The sequence below is a fragment of the Lolium rigidum genome, chromosome 3 (genome assembly GCF_022539505.1).
Source record: "Lolium rigidum isolate FL_2022 chromosome 3, APGP_CSIRO_Lrig_0.1, whole genome shotgun sequence".
In the NCBI taxonomy this organism is placed as follows: Eukaryota; Viridiplantae; Streptophyta; class Magnoliopsida; order Poales; family Poaceae; genus Lolium; species Lolium rigidum.
This window is the reverse complement of record NC_061510.1, coordinates 331,783,892-331,807,694: the sequence shown is the minus strand read 5'-3', so window position 1 is coordinate 331,807,694 and position 23,803 is coordinate 331,783,892. Positions and strand designations below refer to the sequence as shown.

Below are 23,803 nucleotides of genomic sequence, written 5' to 3'. Positions count from 1 at the left end.
CTTTCAACCAGTACATGATTGATCATGCTTGTTTTCTTTTGAGAACTATTTATCATGCTTGCTTACTGTAGCTCTGGTAACAATGAAAATGAGACACGTGAGTGCAAAACCAGATCAACAATGGAATATTTGGATTTACCATTTATTTACTTACTACCGTGAATATGAGTTGCAACATGACAGTGCAAATGGTTGCATTAACTTACATCAACTTGCTCCTTATTGGGCACATGAAATTTGTAAAGGTAAAAAGAAGCAACTTTTTATTTTGCAGGGGGTAAAAAAGAAGCAACGTAATCATCCATGTGCATGGATTCTATAACACAAATTGAGATCCAGATGAAGAGCCGGTGGATGCGCTGCCACCGATGGGGAATGTCGGTGAGGCGGTGGGGATATGGAGGAGACTGCCTAAAACACAGGAGAGGGTCGCCTGGCGGCTCTGCTGCTCGTGTGGCATCGCTGTTGCTGAAATAGAGAACGCCGAGGAGAACCGATATCGGTAGCAGCTGGGGTCGAGATCAGAAGCGGTCGCTCAACCCGGGTAGCTCTGGTAACGTGTTTCATTTTCGGTGGGGACTGGCCGGTAACAGTTTTGAGCTGGGACTCAATTATAAGATACATGTTTTCGGAGGAAGTGAATCAAACATGATTAACATGATTAATGGTAAGAGGTAACGATGTAATCGACATCGACGAAAATACAATTTTGAACGCGAACCAAATACCTCCTTCGAGGAAAGAAAAATGAGGATAGGTTTTTACTAGGTTTTATGCATTGCAAAAAAATTAAATGTATTTTTGAATAAGTTACTATTCTTTAAAAAAACTGTTGCCAGGGTATAAAAAAAAGTATGCTATATTTCTTTCCCGTTGCTTCATATTCAGTGTCATATTGCACTTTTGCAACTGATTTAGATAATGAATTAGGATCAACAAAGTTTTTCGTATGCACTTAGGCAATGAAAATACCAATAATTGCAAGATTGTGTGTTATAGAAGAAGACACGTAACATATTGAAAAGGGTAAAACAAGTATAGTTGTTGGTCCTCAAAGGGTTAGTAAGAAGATAAAAATGTGTTTTGAAAACTATAAGTCACCATATTTGGGTACGCACAACAAAATGAATTCACCTTTCAACATATTTTGTCTTCCCGTGGCAACGCACGGGCATTTGTCCTATCTACGTAAAAAGAGCGAAAATAGAATTATTTTCGGGCGAGGGATGCGTCGGGTCGCGGCTTTCGAAAATAGCGTTGCGAATATTGCGTCGCATGTGTACGCCGCGAAACAGCTGCGTCGCCGCGGGTCGTCAATGCTGCGTGCTGAGAGAGGCGCCGGGTGTGTGTTTGGGGGCTCCTAAGGGCGATCCGGACGAATGGAACCTGGTTGCGCGCGCACCCATTTACGAAAAATTCAAAAGAATGCTATTTAAAAGTTTCAAAAAAATATGAAGTAAAATTTTGCATGTACATATTATGTTGATATTTACTCGTGTGAGTTTTCACGAAAAAATACCATTATGTGTGGTCTGCATAAAAATGACAAAATGTCCGAATGAGAATAGTGAACAAGAATTTGTACTATTCATAGGAATAGGAATAGGAATTTGCATTTTGTCATTTTTGTGTAGGTCACACACAATGGTATTTTTCCGTGAAAACACATACGAGTAAGTATCAACATAATATATACATGCAAAAATTTACTTCACATTTTTTTGAAACTTTGAAATAGCATTTTCTTAAACTTTTTGTAAATGGATGCGCGCGCACCCAGGTTCCATTCACCATTTCTGCTCCTAAGGGTCTCTTTTATAAGCTAAGAGCGGGGGAAATTCTACTTAAGATGGCGGTGTGGGACTAAAAACAAAAGGAAAAAACGGGGCCAGGCGCTGGGTGCGGCGGCTGCTGGCCGCTGGCGCCGCGCGATGTGGGCTGGGGAAGCGGCCTGGGCGCTGGGGCGAGCTGGGCTGGCAGGTCGGGGACGGCACCGGGTCGGGGCGAGCTGGGCCGTTTCGGCCGGGTGGGCCGTTCGGCCTGGCCGCTCTTTGTCTATTTTTTTGAGAAATTGAAAAATACATGTTTGGAGGCTCAAAAAAATCGAAAAAATGCAAATAAGGTACCATTGGATTCATTATGAAAAATATTTCAATATGAGACTAAATTTGGGACAATTTATACACTTTGTAAAACCAAAATTTGATATACATATTTATGTGACTAAATTGCCTTTTTAGGGTTTAGTGTTTTCTCAAATAAAATATTTTATAAGTTTCAAAACCTCCGAACAAAATAGAGTTGTTGGCAAATCTTTTAAAAACAATAATTTATGAAAACTTTTCTAAGGTACTGTTTTCTCAAATACAAATCGATTAAGGATTTGAAAACCTTGAAGACCAAGATATGTTTAGTTTTGAAAATACTTTAAAACCAAAAATCTTTGCAACCTTATTTTGGAAAATACTTCTAAATAATTTCAAAAGTTTTAATTCCTTGTGAATTTCCAATCAAGTTCAAACAATCAAGTATTAAATTTATTTTTATTTTACATTCTAAAAAAAATATCGGGATGTGACAGATGCCCACATTGGCCCTTCTTTTAAACTTAAACACGATTAGATGTACCAATCACTTTCGAAACAACAATTTTGCCTAGAAAATTTCAAGCAGAGATTTTGGACTCCTGAGATCTTGTACAACAAGCGTGTTAAAAATTCGAAAATTACATTAACATGTTATAAAAAAATGTGATTTTAAAAGTAGCTAGTTGTAAATATAAATGTCAAACATTTTATATTTCAAACGACATAGAAATAAAAATGTAGATTTTAAAATAGCGATTTCATATCTTCAAAAATCCGGACTTCGTAATTTTTGTATAATTCTGTATTTGGTATAATTCTAAATGTATTACATGTGTCTACTAGTGCGCCACTGCTATATAAGCTTACTAGTGACGCTTTGCGATGTGCGCCACTGATAGCTGTTACCAGTGGCGTCTTAGATGCGCCACTGGTAAGCAAAACAGGTGCGCCGAACAGCCGAAATGACTTTCCCATGAAAGTACACATCGAAAACGAAGATAGTATATGGCGGGTGTATTAACTCTCTTATTTATTCTACTCCCGCGTAGACATACATACAAGTCCACCTCTTATTAAACTCACTTTAAAAAAAACTCTTATTAAACTGCTCGTGCTCCCGCTCACTCACTCACTGTCACAATGTCACCTGTCTTGCAGCTTCAGAAAGCACCGGTTGCCATCCTCAGGAAGCTCTCCACGGCCTCCTCGCCGCGACCGCGGTGGCGCCATTCTTCCTCCCCCTGCCCCTGCTGCTGCTCTGGTCCGGCGAAGAAGCCCTCGTCTTGCTGCGCGTCGAGCACCGCGTCAATCTCCCTCGCTGGCGCGTCGAACGTCAGCTCCTGGGCGGGCCTGTCCAGCTTCCCGAGCACGTTGTTCTTCCCGGCGAGCCACACCCTCTCGTTCTTTTGGGCGTTGATCTCGAAGCACACGACCTGAAGGTTGCTTCTGCCACGGGATGACGAGATCTCCACGACGGGGTGGCCGGGGGGCACCACGAACGCCGAGCCGCGGGACACGCGCGCGCGGATCGTCTCGTACTTCTCCTGCTGCTGCTGCTCCTCCGACTCTGACCCGCTGCCGCGTCCTTGATGCTGGTGTTGTTGCTCGCGCTCGTCGTCTTCTTCTTCCTCGCGGCCCGTCTGACCTTGTTGGTGGCGCTCGCTCCTCTGGCCTTGTTGGTGGCGCTCGCTGTCCTGCGACAGGTGCGGGCACACGATCTCCACCTCGCCCTCGCCTTCCAGCACCAAGGCGATCTTCACGGACTGCGTGTTGTAGTACGGCGCGGTCATGGAGCCCTGCCGATCAAGACATGCAAGCAGTTTCAGTAACGAAGTGACAGTTTCAGTTTCGAGCATAATGGAAGCGTCGCGCACCGCGGTGATGTTGGCGAAGGCGACACGGATGTCATGGTCGCCGAGGGCTTGGAAGATGCGGGCGTCGGCCTCGTAGAGGCGGCCATGGCGGTTGGCGACGGTGGGCCTCTGCTGCAGGAGGTTGTAGGTGCCGCGCGACTCGCCGCCGAACGGGGGGAGAGGCCAGTGGTGGCTCTGGCCGCCCTCAGACGCCTGGCGACGCAGCTCCCGGACCTGCTCCTCGGACGCGCGGATGATGAACCCCTTCTTCCCCTGCCTCCCGAACAGCTTCTCCAGCCGCTCCTCTGAAGTCTGTCCATCGACGCATCGTCACTTCTCTGCTAAACCAATTTGCGGAGACACGATTTGTGTATACCTTGAAAGCAGCTCTCTGGACGCGTTTGCTCAAGCTTGAGACGACCGACAGGTCGAAGTTCTGCATGCCACAGTGTATATATCCACGTGTCAGTGTATGCACATGTTCAAATTTGAACTAAAACAATGACACTGATTATGGTTACGATGGAGTTAGTGAGTTCTACCTGGAACTTGCCAGGCACGGAGATGGTGTGGAGAATCTTGGCGACGATCAGCTTTCTCCGGCCGTCGGTGTTGGCCAGGTGCATGATCGATCCGGCCGGCGCCACGAAGGCATCACCCTGACGGACGGTATAGGACCTCCTCTCGCCGTTCTCGATCAACGTCAGCACTCCCTCGCCTGCAGAAGTCACTCGTGCAAGATGAATAAAACATACGGTTTTGCTATGTCTCAGTTTTCTTAAGTCCAAATCACTTAAAAGAGTGTTTGAGTTGCATTTTTCTGTAAAAAAGTGTAATTGCACTTTTTTATCAGAACTAATGTAAGATTAGACTGAGTTGCACTTTCTTTAAAGTGTGGTTACACTTTTTAAGTGACTAAAAATTAATACTCCCAAAACATATGACGGTGCCGTGCGTGCGTCAACCGTGCAGGCATATACCTTGAGCGACGTAGCCGATGCCGTCGGCGTCGGTGTACCCCGGCCCGACGAAGGAGCGAGGGTCGGCCTCCAAGAAGGCGAGGCGGTAGTTCTTGATGCCCCGGAGGAGCCTGGACTCCTCGTTGAACGGGCGAAGGGCCTTGATGAAACCATGGTCGCTCTGGAGGATGCTCCGGAAGCTGCGCGGGCCGAACACGTACGAACGGCGACTGTCCTGCTCCTGCTGCCCCTCATGTTCGCGGTCGCCGCGACGGCCGCGGCCCTGCTCCTCCCTCCCATGATGCTGCTCCCATTGCTCGCCGCGCCTGCCCTCCTCCTCCACTACTGTACGGTCCATATTTAGGGGCACTTCAAAGTGCCCCAATAGATAGCCAAAGTGCCCCTAATTACTTTTAGGGGCACTATGAAAAGTGCCCCGGATGCTTGTGTCCCTAAATGTATTTGGGGCACTTTGAATGAAATGCCCCAAATACATTTAGGGGCAGTTTGAAAAGTGCCTCTAAAGGTTTTTAGGGGCAGTTTGAAAAGTGTCTCTAAAGGTTTTTATGGGCACTTTGAGATTTGCCTCTAAAGGTTTTTAGGGGCACTTTGAGATTTGCCTCTAAAGGTTTTTTGGGGCAGTTTGAATTTTACCTCTAAAGGTTTTTAGGGGCACTTTGAGATTTGCCTCTAAAAGTTTTTAGGAGCAGTTTAAATTTTGCCTCTAAAGGTTTTTAGAGGCACTTTGAGATTTGCCTCTAAAGGTTCTTAGAGGCACTTTGAGATTTGCCTCTAAAGGTTTTTAGGGGTAGTTTGAGATGTGCCTCTAAAGGTTTTTAGGGGCAGTTTGAGAACCGCCCAAAAAGCTTTTAGGGACACTTAGCCGCAACTCTAAGAAATGCCACAAAACACAATTAGAGGCAAATCTAGGAAAATGCTTCAATCTAACAATACATGCAAATATAAACAGCAATGTATGCACATAATTCAAATATACAAATGTACCAGAAAAGTATTCAATCCTGTAATACATATATACTCCCTCCGGCCCGATTTACTTGACTCGGCCCATGCACAACTATAACTTAATGAAAATCCATCTTGGCCCGTACGGATGTATCTCTGTCGCCCATTCTTGATGTCCAGCCTCTACCAGGTGCATTGCAACTCAGCCCATTCTTGATGACCATTATTTCTGAGTTTTACTCCTTCACTTTGATATCCTTCATAGATATTCCAGGAATGCACTTTATCTGCAATTGAGATATAGATCATCGTAATCATGAAAAGAACACACACTAATTGACAAATATTGGTACAAGACGGAATTTCTTGCTAGATGTCATGGGCTAAAAGGATGAAAAACATCTGCCACTAATTGCAAACTGATGCAGTAACTGAAGACTAACAGCTTGTTTGGATGGCGACCTGGCAAAAATTTGCTGGCCCAGGCCAGGCTCCACTTCTTCCCAGGCACGAACGCCAGATCTCAAACAAAACTTACCCTAAATGCTAACAGGCTAGCATGGTGGATTGGTGTTGTGTTGTGCCATGGGCATGGACTGAACTGGTGGTGTGTGTTTTCCATTCCTGCCTGCCATGGACAAGGATGTCTCAACTCATGCTGTACTCTCACTTGCTTTACACCCTGTTCATCTAAGTTGTGTTCGAGATAATAGGTCAGAGCATCTGAATTTTACATGAACCAAGTATTAAGCTAGACAAAAGCAAAAAATGTATTAGCTGCTGATTATGATCGACGGCTTTCTAGCTACATACCACAAGTATCTGCGTGTGCCATGTCTGTGTAAGTGAATCTCTGAACCTTTTTTTTTTCTTTTTGGCGGTGGCAATCTCTGAACCTTTGATGTGCCTGCTAGGTATATGTACCTTATGATCGATGGATTTGAGTAAAGTGAACGAAAGACTTGGGATTCCACTGAATCTTAGGAATCTCTCTAGTTCCACTCCACATGAAATTAATTCTTTGCAGCAAGCAAGCAAGCAAGGATCTATAAAACTTTTACATTATCAGATTTCCTTATCAGATTTAGTTTAAATGTGGTTACACGCAACTTACTTCGTAACTGATACTGAGAAAATCTGAAGCTTTATGAGCTGAATTAGAAGTAGAACAAAAATGTAAGTAAAGATACCTGAACTTCAGGTGCCCACGCGCCTGCTACCTCGAGGCCCATGATAACTGAGTTCACCTTCGCCTAGCCAGAAGAGTTGGCAACACTGCAAAGAGTAGCTGGTTCATAAATCATGAAAGTAAAGCGATGAACCTGAGGTAACAACATGACAGTAAAGCGATGAACCTGAGGTAACAACATGAAAGTAAAGCCATGAACCTGAGGTAACAACGCTAGAATAGTTTGTTCGTCAGTTTCAGAGAAAGAACGTATAAGAGTAACAAAATTACAATGCAAATCAACTGGACTAATATCATAGCTATATCTAGTGCCTCTATATCAGTAAACCTCAAGCTGATGCGGTCAGTAACTTGTTCCTGGGCATTTCGGTAAACCAAGCTCATCTATGATACTTTTTGCATCCAACCCTCCCCTTAACAGCCTTGCTAACGATGTTCATCCTCAATAATATCAGCAAAGCACTAGTCAAATTTAAGCCCTGAATTATGAAGACTGGAAAAGGCGACGTTCCTGAAATAAATCTTAGAGAAAACAAAGAGTGTAGTCTACCTTTGTTAGCACTGTCATCCTCATCTTGCTATTTATCCCAGTGAACCTTCAGGGCAACAGCCGCCTTGCTCTCCTGCAAAAATAAACAACATTAGCATCTATGAAAGCTCACGTTTTATTGACTAATAAATCACACGGCATCTCCTTTTATTCAATCCACACCTTGTTGTAGTTTGTGTACTTCATGGCAATTCTTCATCTGTGAGATCCTGATGACCATTGACTGCAGGTTGACACTGTACTTCACAAGCGATTCAAGAGTATTCAGCTTTTGGTCAGCATTGAGAGGCGAGGGCACTGTGATCAGAAGCTCTTCCAAGCAAGGGATGGTGAATCTTGAATACAACTGCATCCACAAATCACAGGAATTAGCCATGGTCACACATGTCATACAAATAATTGGTACTGTACTACGATGTTGCAACATAGCAACAAACAGGGCAGGTCACTCACAACAAGCATGAAAATTTAAAACGAATAAACACTTACAAAAATAATTTAGCTAAGATGCACTAAATATTGCGTGCAATTTGTGAGGAGTAAACATTTTGAAAGATGAGTTAACCGACACAATATATAAATATGTAGTCACAGTAATTTTCGTTGTGTTATAGGTGACAACACACATGACATACAGATTACAATAGCAGGTTCAGTATGTTCGCAACTTTAAATTGCGGTAATCATAGATAATCACTATAAGGTAGTACGGTTAAATTCAATATGGTCAAGATAGCAAGGCAAGGAAACGGCTAAGAGGAACATTGTTCATAGGCAAACTGATCTTGCAGATCTAGTAGAGCCTGTTTATATAACTCATGCGAGCTCTTCGTTGTTTTCCAACAACATTTTTACATGTTGGCATGCATGTCCAAGATCAAAAGTTACGCTTTTGAACAGTTAAAATGTCATACTTATGGCTTCGGCTTCATCACCTTGCCCTTGAGAAACAGCTATCGAATGCGTGATCAAAAACCCAATGAGAAAATGATGCCATTGTTTTGGCAGCAAGAACAAAATCCTTTTGCAAATCATTTTCCAAGTACTCTTTACCCTCCTCGGTTGTTTCTAGTCTCTCAGGAATAACATGTCCAGTAAAAACCAAAGTATTACTTCAGGTCTAGATTAAATGCAGATTACCTTTTAAGTAAGCTAACTTTTGATAAATAACTGACAACCCATCGGTTAATAAATCTGGCAAGACCATAACCAGACAGTGTGTAGAAAGTGCCACACATCTTAACACTAAATATTATTACATATATTTTAGTCACTTTCACGAAAGATGAAGAAATAAGAAAAGGTATTAGATATATTATCTAGCATACAACTAAGAACTCACATTTAATTTATTATTCTGGATACTTCTCGTACACAATATAAGTTCTTAGATCAATGTTAGTGAGCTTATATACATGATATATGCATGTTGCAGACACTATTGTACCATGTTCAAATCAGTGCATTTTCTCTTCTTCAGAAATGTAAAAACTGGTAGCCACGAATAAATAATGGCGGAAGAACTAGAAACACCTTGGTGGTCTTTGATCCTGGAAGTCTTATTCTTTAAAAAAACATAAGACCCACCTGTAGGAACAAAAATCATATGAGAATACAAAAATATAAAGTAGAAACCGATGAACAATATAACCATGAGAAAGCAAGGTTAGGCTCCTAATTTAAGCTACTTCGGAACTCGGATCTAGGTTTTGGAAATAAAAGAAATGCAGGCATAGCAGACAAAGAAATAACGACAACCCAACGGCAACAACATATCAGATTATTTAAATGTCACCTAACATGGGATCACTTTATGTGGTCTATGCATTTACTGCATGAAGGAAAATGAGCAGAAATTATATGCAAGAGTATGACCAAAATATATGAATATTAAATAAGAAAATTATGCAGCGTAACTCCCTATAATCTATAACAATGCTTCTCAAGGACAAGGTTCTCTTGAGTTGATGCGGTGGATATCCATAAATGAGGTACAGAAGTGGACGATGAATAGTATACCACAAGGTCCATGGCCAACATGGAAGCTGCGTGTGCTTTAGCATCCTTTTTTATTTTGCCGCAACCATGCCTGACAAGGAGCTATAGACATGGTTGACTACTGGTACACACATACCTTCATGCTAATATATTGTAGATCACAATTTCTCTTTGGTACACGCATACCTACAGGTCTAAATATATTAGCACATATCATATCTATACCTTCATAAGGCTATAAATGACCGAGTCTAGCTACAAGGAAAACTGGTTCTAAATAGTATTAATTGCCTAGCTACTCAGTTATACACTACAGACCAATGCATCGTTCAGTCAATGAGACATGTCAATACAAACAACTGTGACTACTGAAGGCCAAAATTAAAAATTGCAAGGGCAACTAATCTTAGCAGGCAACAAACAGGACATAGTCTATGGCTCTATGCTCTAACGAGGTAATTTTTACATCCTATGACAGGTGATAGCCATGGCAAGAAAGAACAAACAACACCAATCAGGCTAAAGTTTGCAGCTAAACAAAAAAAAAAAGATAGGAAATGGCAAGAAATAATAGGAGGCCGCTGGCTAAAAACATTTAAAAAAAGAGTTTGCAGATACAAAATAAAGAACCAGAATAGCGCCACAGCGAAGTAAAGCGGGGCGTGGAGTATTAATTTTTGCAAGTACCTAGCTAGACTACTGGCGATCGGTTGAAGAGGGTTCACAACAGAATATAGTAATGGTAGTATTCTCTAAATAGGATTACAACTCACAGAACTGGGTTCATGACAAACATTTCAGAACAAATAAAAAAAGCACGGATTAGAAAACACAAATTTGTAGTATCCAAATTTCATACTCATTCCATTTTGAAAAGGATAATACTGATTATCGGAATGATCCGAAACCGTTAACCGACAAAGATCTATTTGTTTGAGTAATAGCATAAGAGTACATTAGCTAGGCTCCATCTGGAAAAACAGAAATTATAGAATAGAACTACCTAAGGGAGGCACAAAGATTACTCTTGATAAAAATCATATGCCAAGGTCTAGTAAAGGAGGACTTGGGGGTATTGATGCCTTGCTGCGGAGCTTACCGTGCATACATGTGAGGATCATGCCAAGGTCAATGGTGGGCGTAACGAGCACGCGCACGTCCGTGCTGGCCAGCGTCGTTAACCAACCGTATTCTCCGGGTTCAACTACAATAGTTAAACCAAAAAAAGCATGACACATTGTGTTATTTGCAAGGAATATGCAAAGCATGGAAGCCATTAAGCACAAATTGTGTTTACTAAATGAATGTCCGACCTATCGAAGCATCACAAATGACAAACATATGTGCCTATGCGATTACTAAAAACTCCATTGCACTCGGAGTTGTGTAGTCCTTGGCTATGCAAAGGTGTATGTAATACTACACAACTCCAACACTAACTCGATACCACCAAGAAAAGAGGCATGTTAAATGGAGATCATGAGTAGACCAAAATTCTAACTAGAAAGGGGCATGCTATAGTCATCGTATTCCCATAACCAGTCTCCTCCTAGCAGCAAACAAGGGCGGCTCTGCGATGACATTATTAGAACAAAAATATAAAGCAATGGCTCAGCTAGGCAACAGCACAAACACTTAGTGAGCAACAGTTTCCATGGAAAGGGACAAAGACCAACTAATCGGAAATCGAGGAGCAGGACAAGTCGGAGATCGATCCACGTACCTCGCTCACCTTCGCGACTTTGGAGTGAGTGGAAACGGTGAGCGCGTCGGTGGGATGGGCGGAGAAGATGATGGTGGAGGAGACGTCTTTGGCGTCGGTGGGAGGGACCGCCCATAGCCTTGGTTGCGGCGACGAGCGGGGCGGCCGCGCCGCGATCCGCGCGTCGATGCGGGGGTCCTGGTCGATGGGGTGGCGATGCGGAAGCGGGCGACGTTGGCCTCCACGACCTGGACATGTACGCCCGCGACTCCACCGCGCGCGCCCCCATAGCCCCCTATGGCCGCATCCGCCACCGACGACGCAGCGGCGGCTGCCCGAGCAGGGCATCCATGCCGGTGGAGCCACGGCGTGGTGCGGACGGGTGGGATGGCCTCGCGAGGCGGAGGTCCGACGGATGAAAGCCATCGCCGGAGCTCGATGGCGGCCGCCTGCCAGAAACCCTAGCACATCGGGAACTCGAGAGAGGATGACGGTGCGGCCGCTAGGGTTTCTAGGTTTGGGGGCGGACGAGGTAGAGCTGGAAAACCAAATCGAGTTGGGGAAGGATACGAGCTCATCGAGGCGGACGAAAGCCCCATCTCGCCGGCGCCGGAGGCGGACGAAAGCCCCATCTCGCCGGCGCCGAAGGCGGCCAGGAGAGAGCGGCGGCGCGGCTAGGCCATGGAGAGCTCAACGAGAGGAGGAGAGGGCGACGAGAGTGAGCCGGACCGACTCGGTCGGACCAGGTTGGGCCGGGCCTGGTTGGCCAGGCCATTGGGCCAGCCCAACGGACCATTTGGTATATTTTTTTTTAGGACAAAGCTTTTAAACATTTAAGTTGTTTTAAAAAAACACACAACCAATAAATAAAAGTGAGTATCAGCAAATGAACTCTATAATAAACAATAATAGAAAACAAATACTTTAAAATCAAAAGACCAATAATATGAATTTTCCTCTAAATTTTAGAAGACAAATTTTAAATCTTAAACTATTAAGACCTAAATACTAAAAATATAATTTTCTTGTTTCTATTTTTCACATCAAGAAAGTAAATATAGCTTTGTATTAAAATTTCATATAATACAACAATTTTTTCTTTGTGGTTATGTTTAATCATATGTAAACCCTAATTGGTCATTACTTCTACATATAATTTCAAAACCTAGAAAAGAATTAAAAGATATACCCTTATTTCAACTACTATTTAAAACCCTTAATTGCATTTACCTTATTTATCATTTATTTTAAATGATAAAAAATATTATAAATGCCTGACTCAATAATAACTTGAACTTAGGATTTACTCGAATTCAATTTGCTCATCAATTTATTATATAACAAATAGGAAATCCTAATTCCATAATTCCAAATGCAACCCTAATTCTATTAGGAATAAAACCCTAACTCCATTATTTTTTGTGAAACTCTAAAATCCTAGGAATTGTGAAATGCGATCATATGAACTTAACATTCACTCATAGATCTATAATTAGCAACTAAATAAATATTCTTGTTCTCATAAAATAGTAGAAGCCATATTGAGAACAAGCAAGTGCGTGTATGTTTGCCCTACTCCAGAGCCCTCCACGATAGACACCTCACGGAAAGGGTTACTAGTTTTTATTGGTCGTAATATGCGATAACTCTCCTCTCGCACACTATGTCTCCTTCACACGCAACATCTCCCCCTCCCGATGGCACACCGCCGCCGCTGCTCCATCCCTTCCCGGGCGCAGCAGCCCCTCCATCGTCTCTCCACAGGTGCATCATCCTCCCAGCTCCTCCCACTCCTCCACGCATCCCCGCCCTCCCAGTCTCGCATCCTCAATCCAGTACTCATGCATTAGAACTTGTTTGCCCCATCCAAGTAGGTTGTAGTGACAGGGAAAGGCGGCGAGGGGTCGAGGCCATTGGCGCTGGATCTCCTGGCGGCGTAACCGATGATACGTCTCCGACGTATCGATAATTTCTTATGTTCTATGCCATATTATTGATGATACCTACATGTTTTATGCACACTTTATGTCATATTCGTGCATTTTCTGGAACTAACCTATTAACAAGATGCCGAAGTGCCGGTTCCGTTTTCTCGCTGTTTTTGGTTTTCGAAATCCTAGTAACGAAATATTCTCGGAATCGGACGAAATCAAGACTCGGGTTCCTATTTTCACCGGAAGCATCCAGAACACCCGAGAGCCGCCGGAGGGGCCCTGTGGGCCCCAGATGATAGGGTGGCGCGGCCTGGGCCCTGGCCGCGCCAGCCTATGGTGTGGCCACCCCTTCGACCCTCCTGCGCCGCCTCTTCGCCTATATAAAGCCTCCGTCGCGAAAACCCTGAAACGAAAAACCACGATACGGAAAACCTTACTGAGACGCCGCCGCCGCCGATCCCATCTCGGGGGATTCTGGAGATCTCCTCCGGCACCCTGCCGGAGAGGGGATTCATCTCCCGGAGGACTCTACACCGCCATGGTCGCCTCCGGAGTGATGAGTGAGTAGTTCACCCCCGGACTATGGGTCCATAGCAGTAGCTAGATGGTTGTCTTCTCCTCATTGTGCTTCATTGTTGGATCTTGTGAGCTGCCTAACATGATCAAGATCATCTATCCGTAATACTCTATGTTGTGTTTGTCGGGATCCGATGGATAGAGAATACCATGTTATGTTAATTATCAAGTTATTACATATGTGTTGTTTATGATCTTGCATGCTCTCCGTTACTAGTAGAGGCTCTGGCCAAGTTTTTGCTTTTAACTCCAAGAGGGAGTATTTATGCTCGATAGTGGGTTCATGCCCGCATTGACACTCGGGACAGGTGATGTAAAGTTCTAAGGTTGTGTTGTGTCTGTTGCCACTAGGGATAAAACATTGGCGCTATGTCCGAGGATGTAGTTGTTGATTACATTACGCACCATACTTAATGCAATTGTCCGTTGTTAGCAACTTAATACTGGAGGGGGTTCGGATGATAACTCGAAGGTGGAATTTTTAGGCATAGATGCGGTTGGATGGCGGTCTATGTACTTTGTCGTAATGCCCAATTAAATCTCACTATACTTATCATGTCATGTATGTGCATTGTTATGCCCTCTCTATTTGTCAATTGCCCGACTGTAATTTGTTCACCCAACATGCTTTTATCTTATGGGAGAGACACCTCTAGTGAACTGTGGACCCCGGTCCATTCTTTTAATACTGAAATACAAATCTGCCGCAATACTTGTTTTTACTATTTTCTCTGCAAACAATCATCTTCCACACAATACGGTTAGTCCTTTGTTACAGCAAGCCGGTGAGATTGACAACCTCACTGTTTCGTTGGGGCAAAGTACTTTGGTTGTGTTGTGCAGGTTCCACGTTGGCGCCGGAATCTCTGGTGTTGCGCCGCACTACATCCCGCCGCCATCAACCTTCAACGTGCTTCTTGGCTCCTCCTGGTTCGATAAACCTTGGTTTCTTTCTGAGGGAAAACTTGCTGCTGTGCGCATCATACCTTCCTCTTGGGGTTGCCCAACGAACGTGTGAAATACACGCCATCAACCGACAGAGTCCATTTTTCTTGTATTTACTTGCAGTTATAAATATTCGGCAAGTGCTCGGCTCAGCTACTCATGTGCACAATATATTACTCTCCTTTTGTAGAAACACAAAGTTGTTTGTCCTAAAGTTTTATTCATTGGAAGAAATAATACCGGAATGCCCTTTTTCTGCCCCTGATTGGTGACATAACTCACTATTATGATAGACCAAGGTCACCTATCAGACATAGTCGATTCATATAACTAGAATACAGAGAACTATTTTGCAGCTTTCCATTTATTTCTTGTGTTGATATTATAGTATGTTCATTTGGAACTGCAAGATACGAATGAATTTGCTCATCTCACCTTTCCTTTTTTAGCAATACTATTGTAAAGCATATGAGATGAATGGAGTTGATTCAACTGTGCAGGAGTACATAAGTCTCAACTTTGTTGAGATCATCAACTAGTGGGGGCAACTAGCTAGTTCAGATTATCAAGTAAACTTGTTCAGGTTAAACTTGTTACTGCCCCAATAGGTGTATAACAATTGGGGCACTAGTCAAACTGCCCCAATAGGTGTATAGCAATTGGGGCACTAGTCAAACTGCCCCAATAGGTATATAGCAATTGGGGCACTTTTTGAAACTGCCCCAATAGGTGTATACCAATTGGGGCACTAGTCAAACTGCCCCAATAGGTGTATACCAATTGGGGCACTTCTCCAAACTGCCCCAATAGGTGTATACCTATTGGGGCACTTCTCAAAACTGCCCCAATAGGTGTACATCTATTGGGGCACTTCTCAAAACTGCCCCAATAGGTGTACACCTATTGGGGCACTTCTTAAAAATGCCCCAATAGGTGTATACCTATTGGGACACTTCTCAAAACTGCCCCAATAGGTAGGGTATTAGAGGCATTTTGGCAAAAGTGCCTCTAAAAGGGGGTATTTAGGGGCACTTTGAAAAGTGCCCCAGGGCAAAGTGCCCCTAAATCCCTACCGTGTAGTAGTGCTCCCTGGAGGTCCCGACGGCCGCTGCGAAGAGGAGACCTGCTGCGAGGAGGAAGAGGAGTGGGATGCTTGCTTTGATCGCCATGATTTACTCGTTGCTAGCTCTGGTGCTGGGAGTGGAGCTTCAGCCACCGCATTTGTAGCTCGCGAGCTGCTGTACGTGGCGCGGTGGCGCGGCTACGTGGAGGGAAGCTGCGTGGCAGGGGGGAGGCGGGTCGCCACGTCTCGCGGCAATGCTTATCCGGCCTTCGGCACGGTGCGCTCCAGCGTGGCTGTCGCCTGTCGTGGCGTGCTCGCTGCTCGCGGTGCAGAACGGCGGTGCTGGTTCAGTGGATTGTGCTGCTAGCCTGCCAGTCGACTATTGCTGCTAATTGAGGTTCAACGTAACTATATATCCGTAGTTCCGTACATGTAGTGTGGTACTGATTAATATCCGTCCATTAGCAAAGGTGAGGTAGTAGGGGGAGGATGTGAACGGGGTGCATGTGCACCCAGTTTTTTAAAAATTGAAAAAAGCTAGTACTTAAAAGTTAAGAAAAAATCACGTACATATTATGTTGATACTTACTTGTGCAAGTCTGCACGAAAAAATACAATTATATGTAACCTACATGAAAATAAAAATATATTCAAATAACACTATAATGATTGGTGAGGTATTATTCACAGAAATAGGGAATTGCAGTTTCACATTTTTGTGTAGGTCACATATGGTCAACTTTTTGTCCCAAAATCTGCACAAATATCAATATAATATCTACATACTATCTGCATACGTGCATTCTTTCCAGAAAAAAAATCGAAATTTTGAAATAGCATTTTTTAGAACTTTCAATATAGGGTGCATGTACACCCAGGTGTAATTGGGTATTTCCAAGTGAGGTACTCCTATAATCTTTTGCAAGTGATCTACGTAAATAATGGCCCAAGCCCAAACCAATTAGCCCAATAGCATCATACCTACACGTTCACCCTCATGGCCCATGGTGTTTTAGTATATTGATTGCCGCCGGCGTGGCACTGGCCATATGGATGGCGGAAGTTTGAAAGGTTAGGACATTCATGGCTTGGAAAAAGTTTGAAATATACTTAAACTTATACTAGTCGTTAGCTAAATAAAACCCTTAACTCTCAATTCTTGAGATTGGCACATCAAACTTGTGAATCCTGATGATATCCCAAACCTTAGTCACGTGGGAAAGCGGACCAGGATTGTGGGCTATCCTCAATAACAGTGAAGCCCACATGTTAGATTAATTTTTTTTTCCTAACATCCCCTATTCCGCTTCCGCTGAAATAAACCAGCGAGGACCGGAGGCCAACACGTCCGCACGACGGCGGCGGCCTCCAGCGAGGCACGGCAACAACGCAGGACCAAGGAGAGGGTTGGACAGGATTCAATGTACCAATCAGTTTTGGACTAAGAATATCTTCAGTCACGTTCCCAAACGATATCCTAAAGGTATTTGGAAGACATCGGGCTATCTTTAAATTGTGTACGGCGTCCCTGCGCAGCTCGAATATACGGGATCGATAGGGGCGCCGGAGACAGGTTTCTTGTCCCACATATACAGGCAGGCCCACATGTCACCATCTCTATCCCCCCTCTATTGTCTCCCCATCCTCACCTACCGCCCACATATCACCTACCTCATATGTCCTCCGCCCTCGCGTCATGTTCCTTGCATGTCCACGCTCCACAGCCTCTCTGCCACCTAGAGACGCCACCGCCACGTCTTTCTCCCCACTGACCTATAGGCGTTGCGCTGCTTTGACCTCCTGGGCTGCACCTGTGTGCGCTTCTCGCGCATGAATGGGAATGAGCGGGGACGAGCTTGTGGCGGTGTCTGGATACGGAGGTGGTCTCGTTGGGCCGCCATGCCATGGTCGCGTGGCTGGTTCCAAGGTGGATGCCAGGCATGGTCAAAGGGAAAAGCAAGCCAGGTAGTCGGCGATGAGGAACGCCATCTTCTTGATGTGTCATCGGCCCCACCTCGCTGGCCGGAGTAGTGGAACACCATCAGCCTCGACACAACAATCCACACAACTCGTCGGTGGTGTGAATGAACGCGAGCTCGAGGATGCCCATAAGTTATTTGTGGTTATGCAATATGGACAAAAAATGGTATGGATGGCGCCACTAGGTACCACCATGTCCCAAATGTTAGTTTGTCCGGCTAGCTTCATACATTTACTATTCTATTTTTTGTGAAATTTTACCGATCTATTAAAAATCACCAACAGTAGTACGGAGGGGCGTAAAAGTAATAAAAAGTTACAAAGAGATCTTTGGACGACCTAGCGATGACTACAATCAATAGTGCAGGCGGAAGCCCCCCCCCCCCCTCACTAGAGTCGGACAATGATTTTCGTAGTAGAGATTATTATAACAGACATATGGGAAGTTGTCGAGCTAAGTCGATGAAGGACCAGCGCACCAGAGCATCAACCATCCACATTGATGAGAGACTAACCTAAACATACACGAACAAACACGAAAACTAACCGAAGTTTGGGAGATCCATCGGACACATGAATCCACACGCCGTTTGGCGGTGCTATATGCACCACCAGAACAATGATACATTGTCTACATTGCACCACCAGAGCGAGGATACATTGTCTACGTTGCTCGAACACATGTGAGAAATGGAACTCTCCCATGAACGGGACCACCTTCTCTCACCTCTTTTTCTATAGTTTGTGTGTGACATAGATTCCCTCTCCCTTTACAATATTACATCTAGTGAATGAACTTAAAAGCGTCAGGTTTTAGAAACGAAAGTGCAATTTGTGATGTACTAGAATATTTGGGTTCCTATAGAAGGTGGCTTCGAAAAGAAACCAATACTGAATACTTTTTGACACTTTGAAAATTTTCTTTTGAAAGTTAAGGAAGCATGTTGATACTTGATGAAACTTGGTAGAAGAATTATTTCACTTTTTGTTTCACTCTGTTTCAAACTTGATTTATAAGAGTTAAAAGATATTTGACAATTATCTTATAGTCTAATTTGGATACATAATTTTTTGTACCTTGTTTCATTGAGTTATATAGTGTATCATCATATTTCAATGTGTTTTAAAATTCAAATTTTAAATTTTATCGAAATGAACCCTTTATAGGCTTGTTTAAAAGATACAATGGAAAGAAATACATAGATTCAAACTAAATATTAATCCGATATATATTCTAACAATTATGGCTATTTCAAATTCGATACTAGAAATTAAATCAATGTACTAAACAATAGGGTGACGGGTACTAGTGGGAGGTAGCTGATGCACGTAAAATGCATAGATGAACTTTGTAATTTATTGATACATAATCCCATATATTTTCATCGTATACACTTTTATATTCATGTTTTGTGTTGATTTTATTGGATTACCAATGATCCTTTTATTTGGGTTATAACTCTGCACAATAGGAAAACCTTGTTTTTTTTATTTTTATCTTTCAGTGACCTTAATGAAGTCAAACAAACCTGGGATTTTATGAGAATTAATATTTCATCAAGGGAAGCACATGGAGCATGGGAACTTCGCGAACGGAGGCCTAAGGGCCAAATGGGCCTAGGTGGCGCGACCACTTGGTGGGACCGCATCACCACCCCTCATTTCCACCTCGTTGCTCGGATGCAGTCGATTCCATAGCCAGAAGGCTGCAACCGGAACGGACTCCGGTGGACTCCAACCCCCTTCGGCGTGTTCATCATCAACAGCTCCAGCAACATCCTGCATCTACCTATTGTAATCTCCTAGCAAACATGACGTGTGATGCAATCTATTGTTTTCCTATGATCTATTGTATCTACATGTCCATGTTTGAGTAGTGACTTATTTATGGCAATTGTGAAATAGTTTTTTGTTGGTTGCATACAAGTATATATTATCTTCTATGATGATCTTATGTACTGATATATGAGTGCACACATATGTTGGGGGATAAATAAGGTTGTCACTCTTGCATGATGATAGGAGGAGGGCTAGTCAGTTCTTAATAGAAACCATGTCCCAAGTTTTAAATATGCATGCTATATTAATTCATGGCTAATTAACAGGGGAAATAATTATGGGCACCTTGAAACTTACAGTGGTGGTTGGACATAATATTTTAATAACTCCGTTATTTGCTTGGAAACAGCCTTGTGATCAATCAGTGTGGGTGTAGTTGCACATGTTTAGGGCTGCACCTATCTATGGCTCATCTCTAGAAGAAACAACAAAAAGACTATCCATATGTGTTCAGTAATTGTGACAACTAACTGAATGAAATAATAATTTTCCAAAACACTTGCTCCTACTTTACTCGCTTTTACTGCACTTGTTTTACTTTCTTGCAATAGTTTATTTGTAGTATTTTCTTTCAGCAATTTATCGATTTCTATATAGAAGTAAAACATATATTACACACTCTAATCGATTGCTTTGCATGAAAACCTATATAAGTGGGTTATAGGGCCTTAGGGAATAGATGGTGTACCTTCATCTCCTTGTGGATTCAACACTCAAATACTTATGAAATTGTACTACGGTGATTCCTTGCACTTGAGGATTATCAGTAGCCGACAAGGAAAAATACCTTTAAGTCCTAATATCAAAGAAAAGGCAGCACGGATATCAGGCGAGGGGAGAAATGTGTCTGTCGAGCCCGCAGCCCTTCACACTCCTCCACTCTAATCTAGCCTCCGCCCCCATGCCTTAGCTAGATCCATCGAGGCTGCAACTCTTGATGGTGACATCATAGCTCATGACGACTCCATGATGGATGGCGTGGTCAACGTCGTGCCTGACGCTGCGGCCATGGCTCCCGCCGCCCAAGCGATGGTTCCACCACGTGCGTGTGGCTGACCGAGAAAGGCAGCCGACCTCGACGCGCCAGCCAAGCCAAAGAAGGAGCTCACGCTGGAGGAGCGGGTTGTGGAGTCGAATTAGAGGGCCAAGCATAGGGTGAACATGAAGGACAAGCTGGCCGCCACCTAACTCCCCCAAGAAAGGGTCGATGCGTTGGCATACATGGCCACTATCCATGCGCGTGAATGCTAGGGCCCTGGCGACAAAAGCGGCGGTTCTGGTGGGCGGCAAGGTGCTAGCCAATGCGGTGGTCACTAGTTGTGGCTCGATGGATCCAATACCATGGATGCCACCGTAGCTTGCATGGTTAATGGCGGTGGCGGCACCGATGTCTACGGGAGCTTCTATTCTTGTAGACAGTGTTGGGCCTCCAAGAGCAGAGGTTTGTAGAACAGCAGCAAGTTTCCCTTAAGTGGATCACCCAAGGTTTATCGAACTCAGGGAGGAAGAGGTCAAAGATATCCCTCTCATGCAACCCCGCAACCACAAAGCAAGAAGTCTCTTGTGTCCCCAACACACCTAATAGGTGCACTAGTTCGGCGAAGAGATAGTGAAATACAGGTGGTATGAATAAGTAGTAGCAACGGCACCGAGAAAAGTGCTTTGCCCGGGACGAGTAAACAAGCGAGTAGTAACGCAGCAGTAGTAACGCAATAAAAACAGTAAACAAGCAACGATAGCAGTATTTAGGAACAAGGCCTAGGGATTAGACTTTCACTAGTGGACACTCTCAACTTTGATCACATAACAGAATAGATAAATGCATACTCTACACTCTTGTTGGATGATGAACACATTGCGTAGGATTACACGAACCCTCAATGCCGGAGTTAACAAGCTCCACAATTCAATGTTCATATTTAAGTAACCTTAGAGTGCAAGAAAGATCAATATGACTAAACCAAGTACTAACATAGCATGCACACTGTCACCTTCACGCCACGTAGGAGGAATAGATCACATCAATACTATCATAATGATAATTAACTCCACAATCTACAAGAGATCATGATCATAGCATATGCCAAGTACTAACACGGATGCACACACTCGTCACCATTACACCGTGCGGGAGGAATAAACTACTTTAATAACATCACTAGAGTAGCACATAGATAAATTGTGATACAAAACACATTGCAATCATAAAGAGATATAAATAAGCACTTCACTACGCCATTCATAACGGTGAGTAAGTATTCCGTGAAATATAGCCTAAGAGACCCACACGGTGCACACACCTGTCACCTTTACACACGTGGGACAAGGAGTCTCCGGAGATCACATAAGTAAAACTCACTTGACTAGCATAATGACATCTAGATTACAAGCATCATCATATGAATCTCAATCATGTAAGGCAGCTCATGAGATTATTGTATTGAAGTACATAGGAGAGAGATGAACCACATAGCTACCGGTACAGCCCCGAGCCTCGATGGAGAACTACTCCCTCCTCATGGGAGCAGCAGCGGTGATGAAGATGGCGGTGGAGATGGCAGCGGTGTTGATGGAGAAGCCTTCCGGGGCACTTCCCCGCTCCGGCGAGGTGCCGGAACGGAGACTCCTGTCCCCCGGATCTTGGCTTCGCGATGGCGGCGGCTCCGGAAGGTTTTCCGTATCGTGGTTCTTCGCATCGGGGTTTTCGCGACGAGGCTTTAAATAGGCGGAAGGGCAGCCTCGGAGGGGCCTCGGGGGGCCCACACCATAGGGCGGCGCGGCCCCCCTCCGGCCGTGCCGGGGTGTGGTGTGGGCCCCCGGGGCTTCCCTCCGGCGGCTCTCGGGTGTTCCGGAAGGCTCCGGGAAAAATAGGACCCCGGGTCTTGATTTCGTCCAATTCCGAGAATATTTCGTTACTAGGATTTCGGAACCAAAACAGCAGAAAACGAGAACCGGCTCTTCGGCATCTTGTTAATAGGTTAGTTCCAGAAAATGCACGAATATGACATAAAGTGTGCATAAAACATGTAGGTATCATCAATAATATGGCATGGAACATAACAAATTATCGATACGTCGGAGACGTATCAAGCATCCCCAAGCTTAGTTCTGCTCGTCCCGAGCATTAAAACGATAACAAAGATAATTTCTGAAGTGACATGCCATCATAACCTTGATCATACTATTTGTAAACATATGTAGTGAATGCAGCGATCAAAACAATGGTAATGACATGAGTAAACAAGTGAATCATAAAGCAAAGACTTTTCATGAATAGTACTTCAAGACAAGCATCAATAAGTCTTGCATAAGAGTTAACTCATAAAGCAATAAATCAAAGTAAAGGTATTGAAGCAACACAAAGGAAGATTAAGTTTCAGCGGTTGCTTTCAACTTGTAACATGTATATCTCATGGATAATTGTCAACATAGAGTAGTATAACAAGTGCAATATGCAAGTATGTAGGAATCAATGCACAGTTCACACAAGTGTTTGCTTCTTGAGGTGGAGAGAGATAGGTGAACTGACTCAACATAAAAGTAAAAAGAATGGTCCTTCAAAGAGGAAAGCATCGATTGCTATATTTGTGCTAGAGCTTTTATTTTGAAAACATGAAACAATTTTGTCAACGGTAGTAATAAAGCATATGAGTTATGTACATTATATCTTACAAGTTGCAAGCCTCATGCATAGTATACTATTAGTGCCCGCACCTTGTCCTAATTAGCTTGGACTACCGGATCTTTGCAATGCACATGTTTTAACCAAGTGTCACAATGGGGTACCTCCATGCCGCCTGTACAAAGGTCTAAGGAGAAAGCTCGCATTTTGGATTTCTCGCTTTTGATTATTCTCAACTTAGACATCCATACCGAGACAACATGGACAACAGATAATGGACTCCTCTTTAATGCATAAGCATGTGGCAACAATTATTATTCTCATATGAGATTGAGGATATATGTCCAAGACTGAAACTTCCACCATGAATCATGGCTTTAGTTAGCGGCCCAATGTTCTTCTCTAACAATATGCATGCTCCAACCATAAAGGTGGTAGATCTCTCTTACTTTAGACAAGACGGACATGCATAGCAACTCACATGGTATTCAACAAAGAATAGTTGATGGCGTCCCCAGAAACATGGTTATCGCACAACAA

At 43.7% G+C, this 23,803-nt stretch overlaps 1 protein-coding gene across 1 annotated transcript; it reads right to left on the bottom strand.

Annotated features, from left to right (window-relative positions):
• Nucleotides 1-3,247: 3,247 nt before the first annotated feature.
• Nucleotides 3,248-5,257, bottom strand: LOC124697053 (63 kDa globulin-like protein). Its single transcript, XM_047229696.1, has 5 exons — nucleotides 4,921-5,257; nucleotides 4,483-4,658; nucleotides 4,317-4,376; nucleotides 3,962-4,252; nucleotides 3,248-3,883 (listed from the first exon to the last, which is right to left on the bottom strand). The coding sequence occupies exons 1-5, from the start codon at nucleotides 5,255-5,257 to the stop codon at nucleotides 3,248-3,250; spliced, it is 1,500 nt and encodes a 499-aa protein (XP_047085652.1).
• Between the last annotated feature and the right edge of the window lie 18,546 nt (nucleotides 5,258-23,803).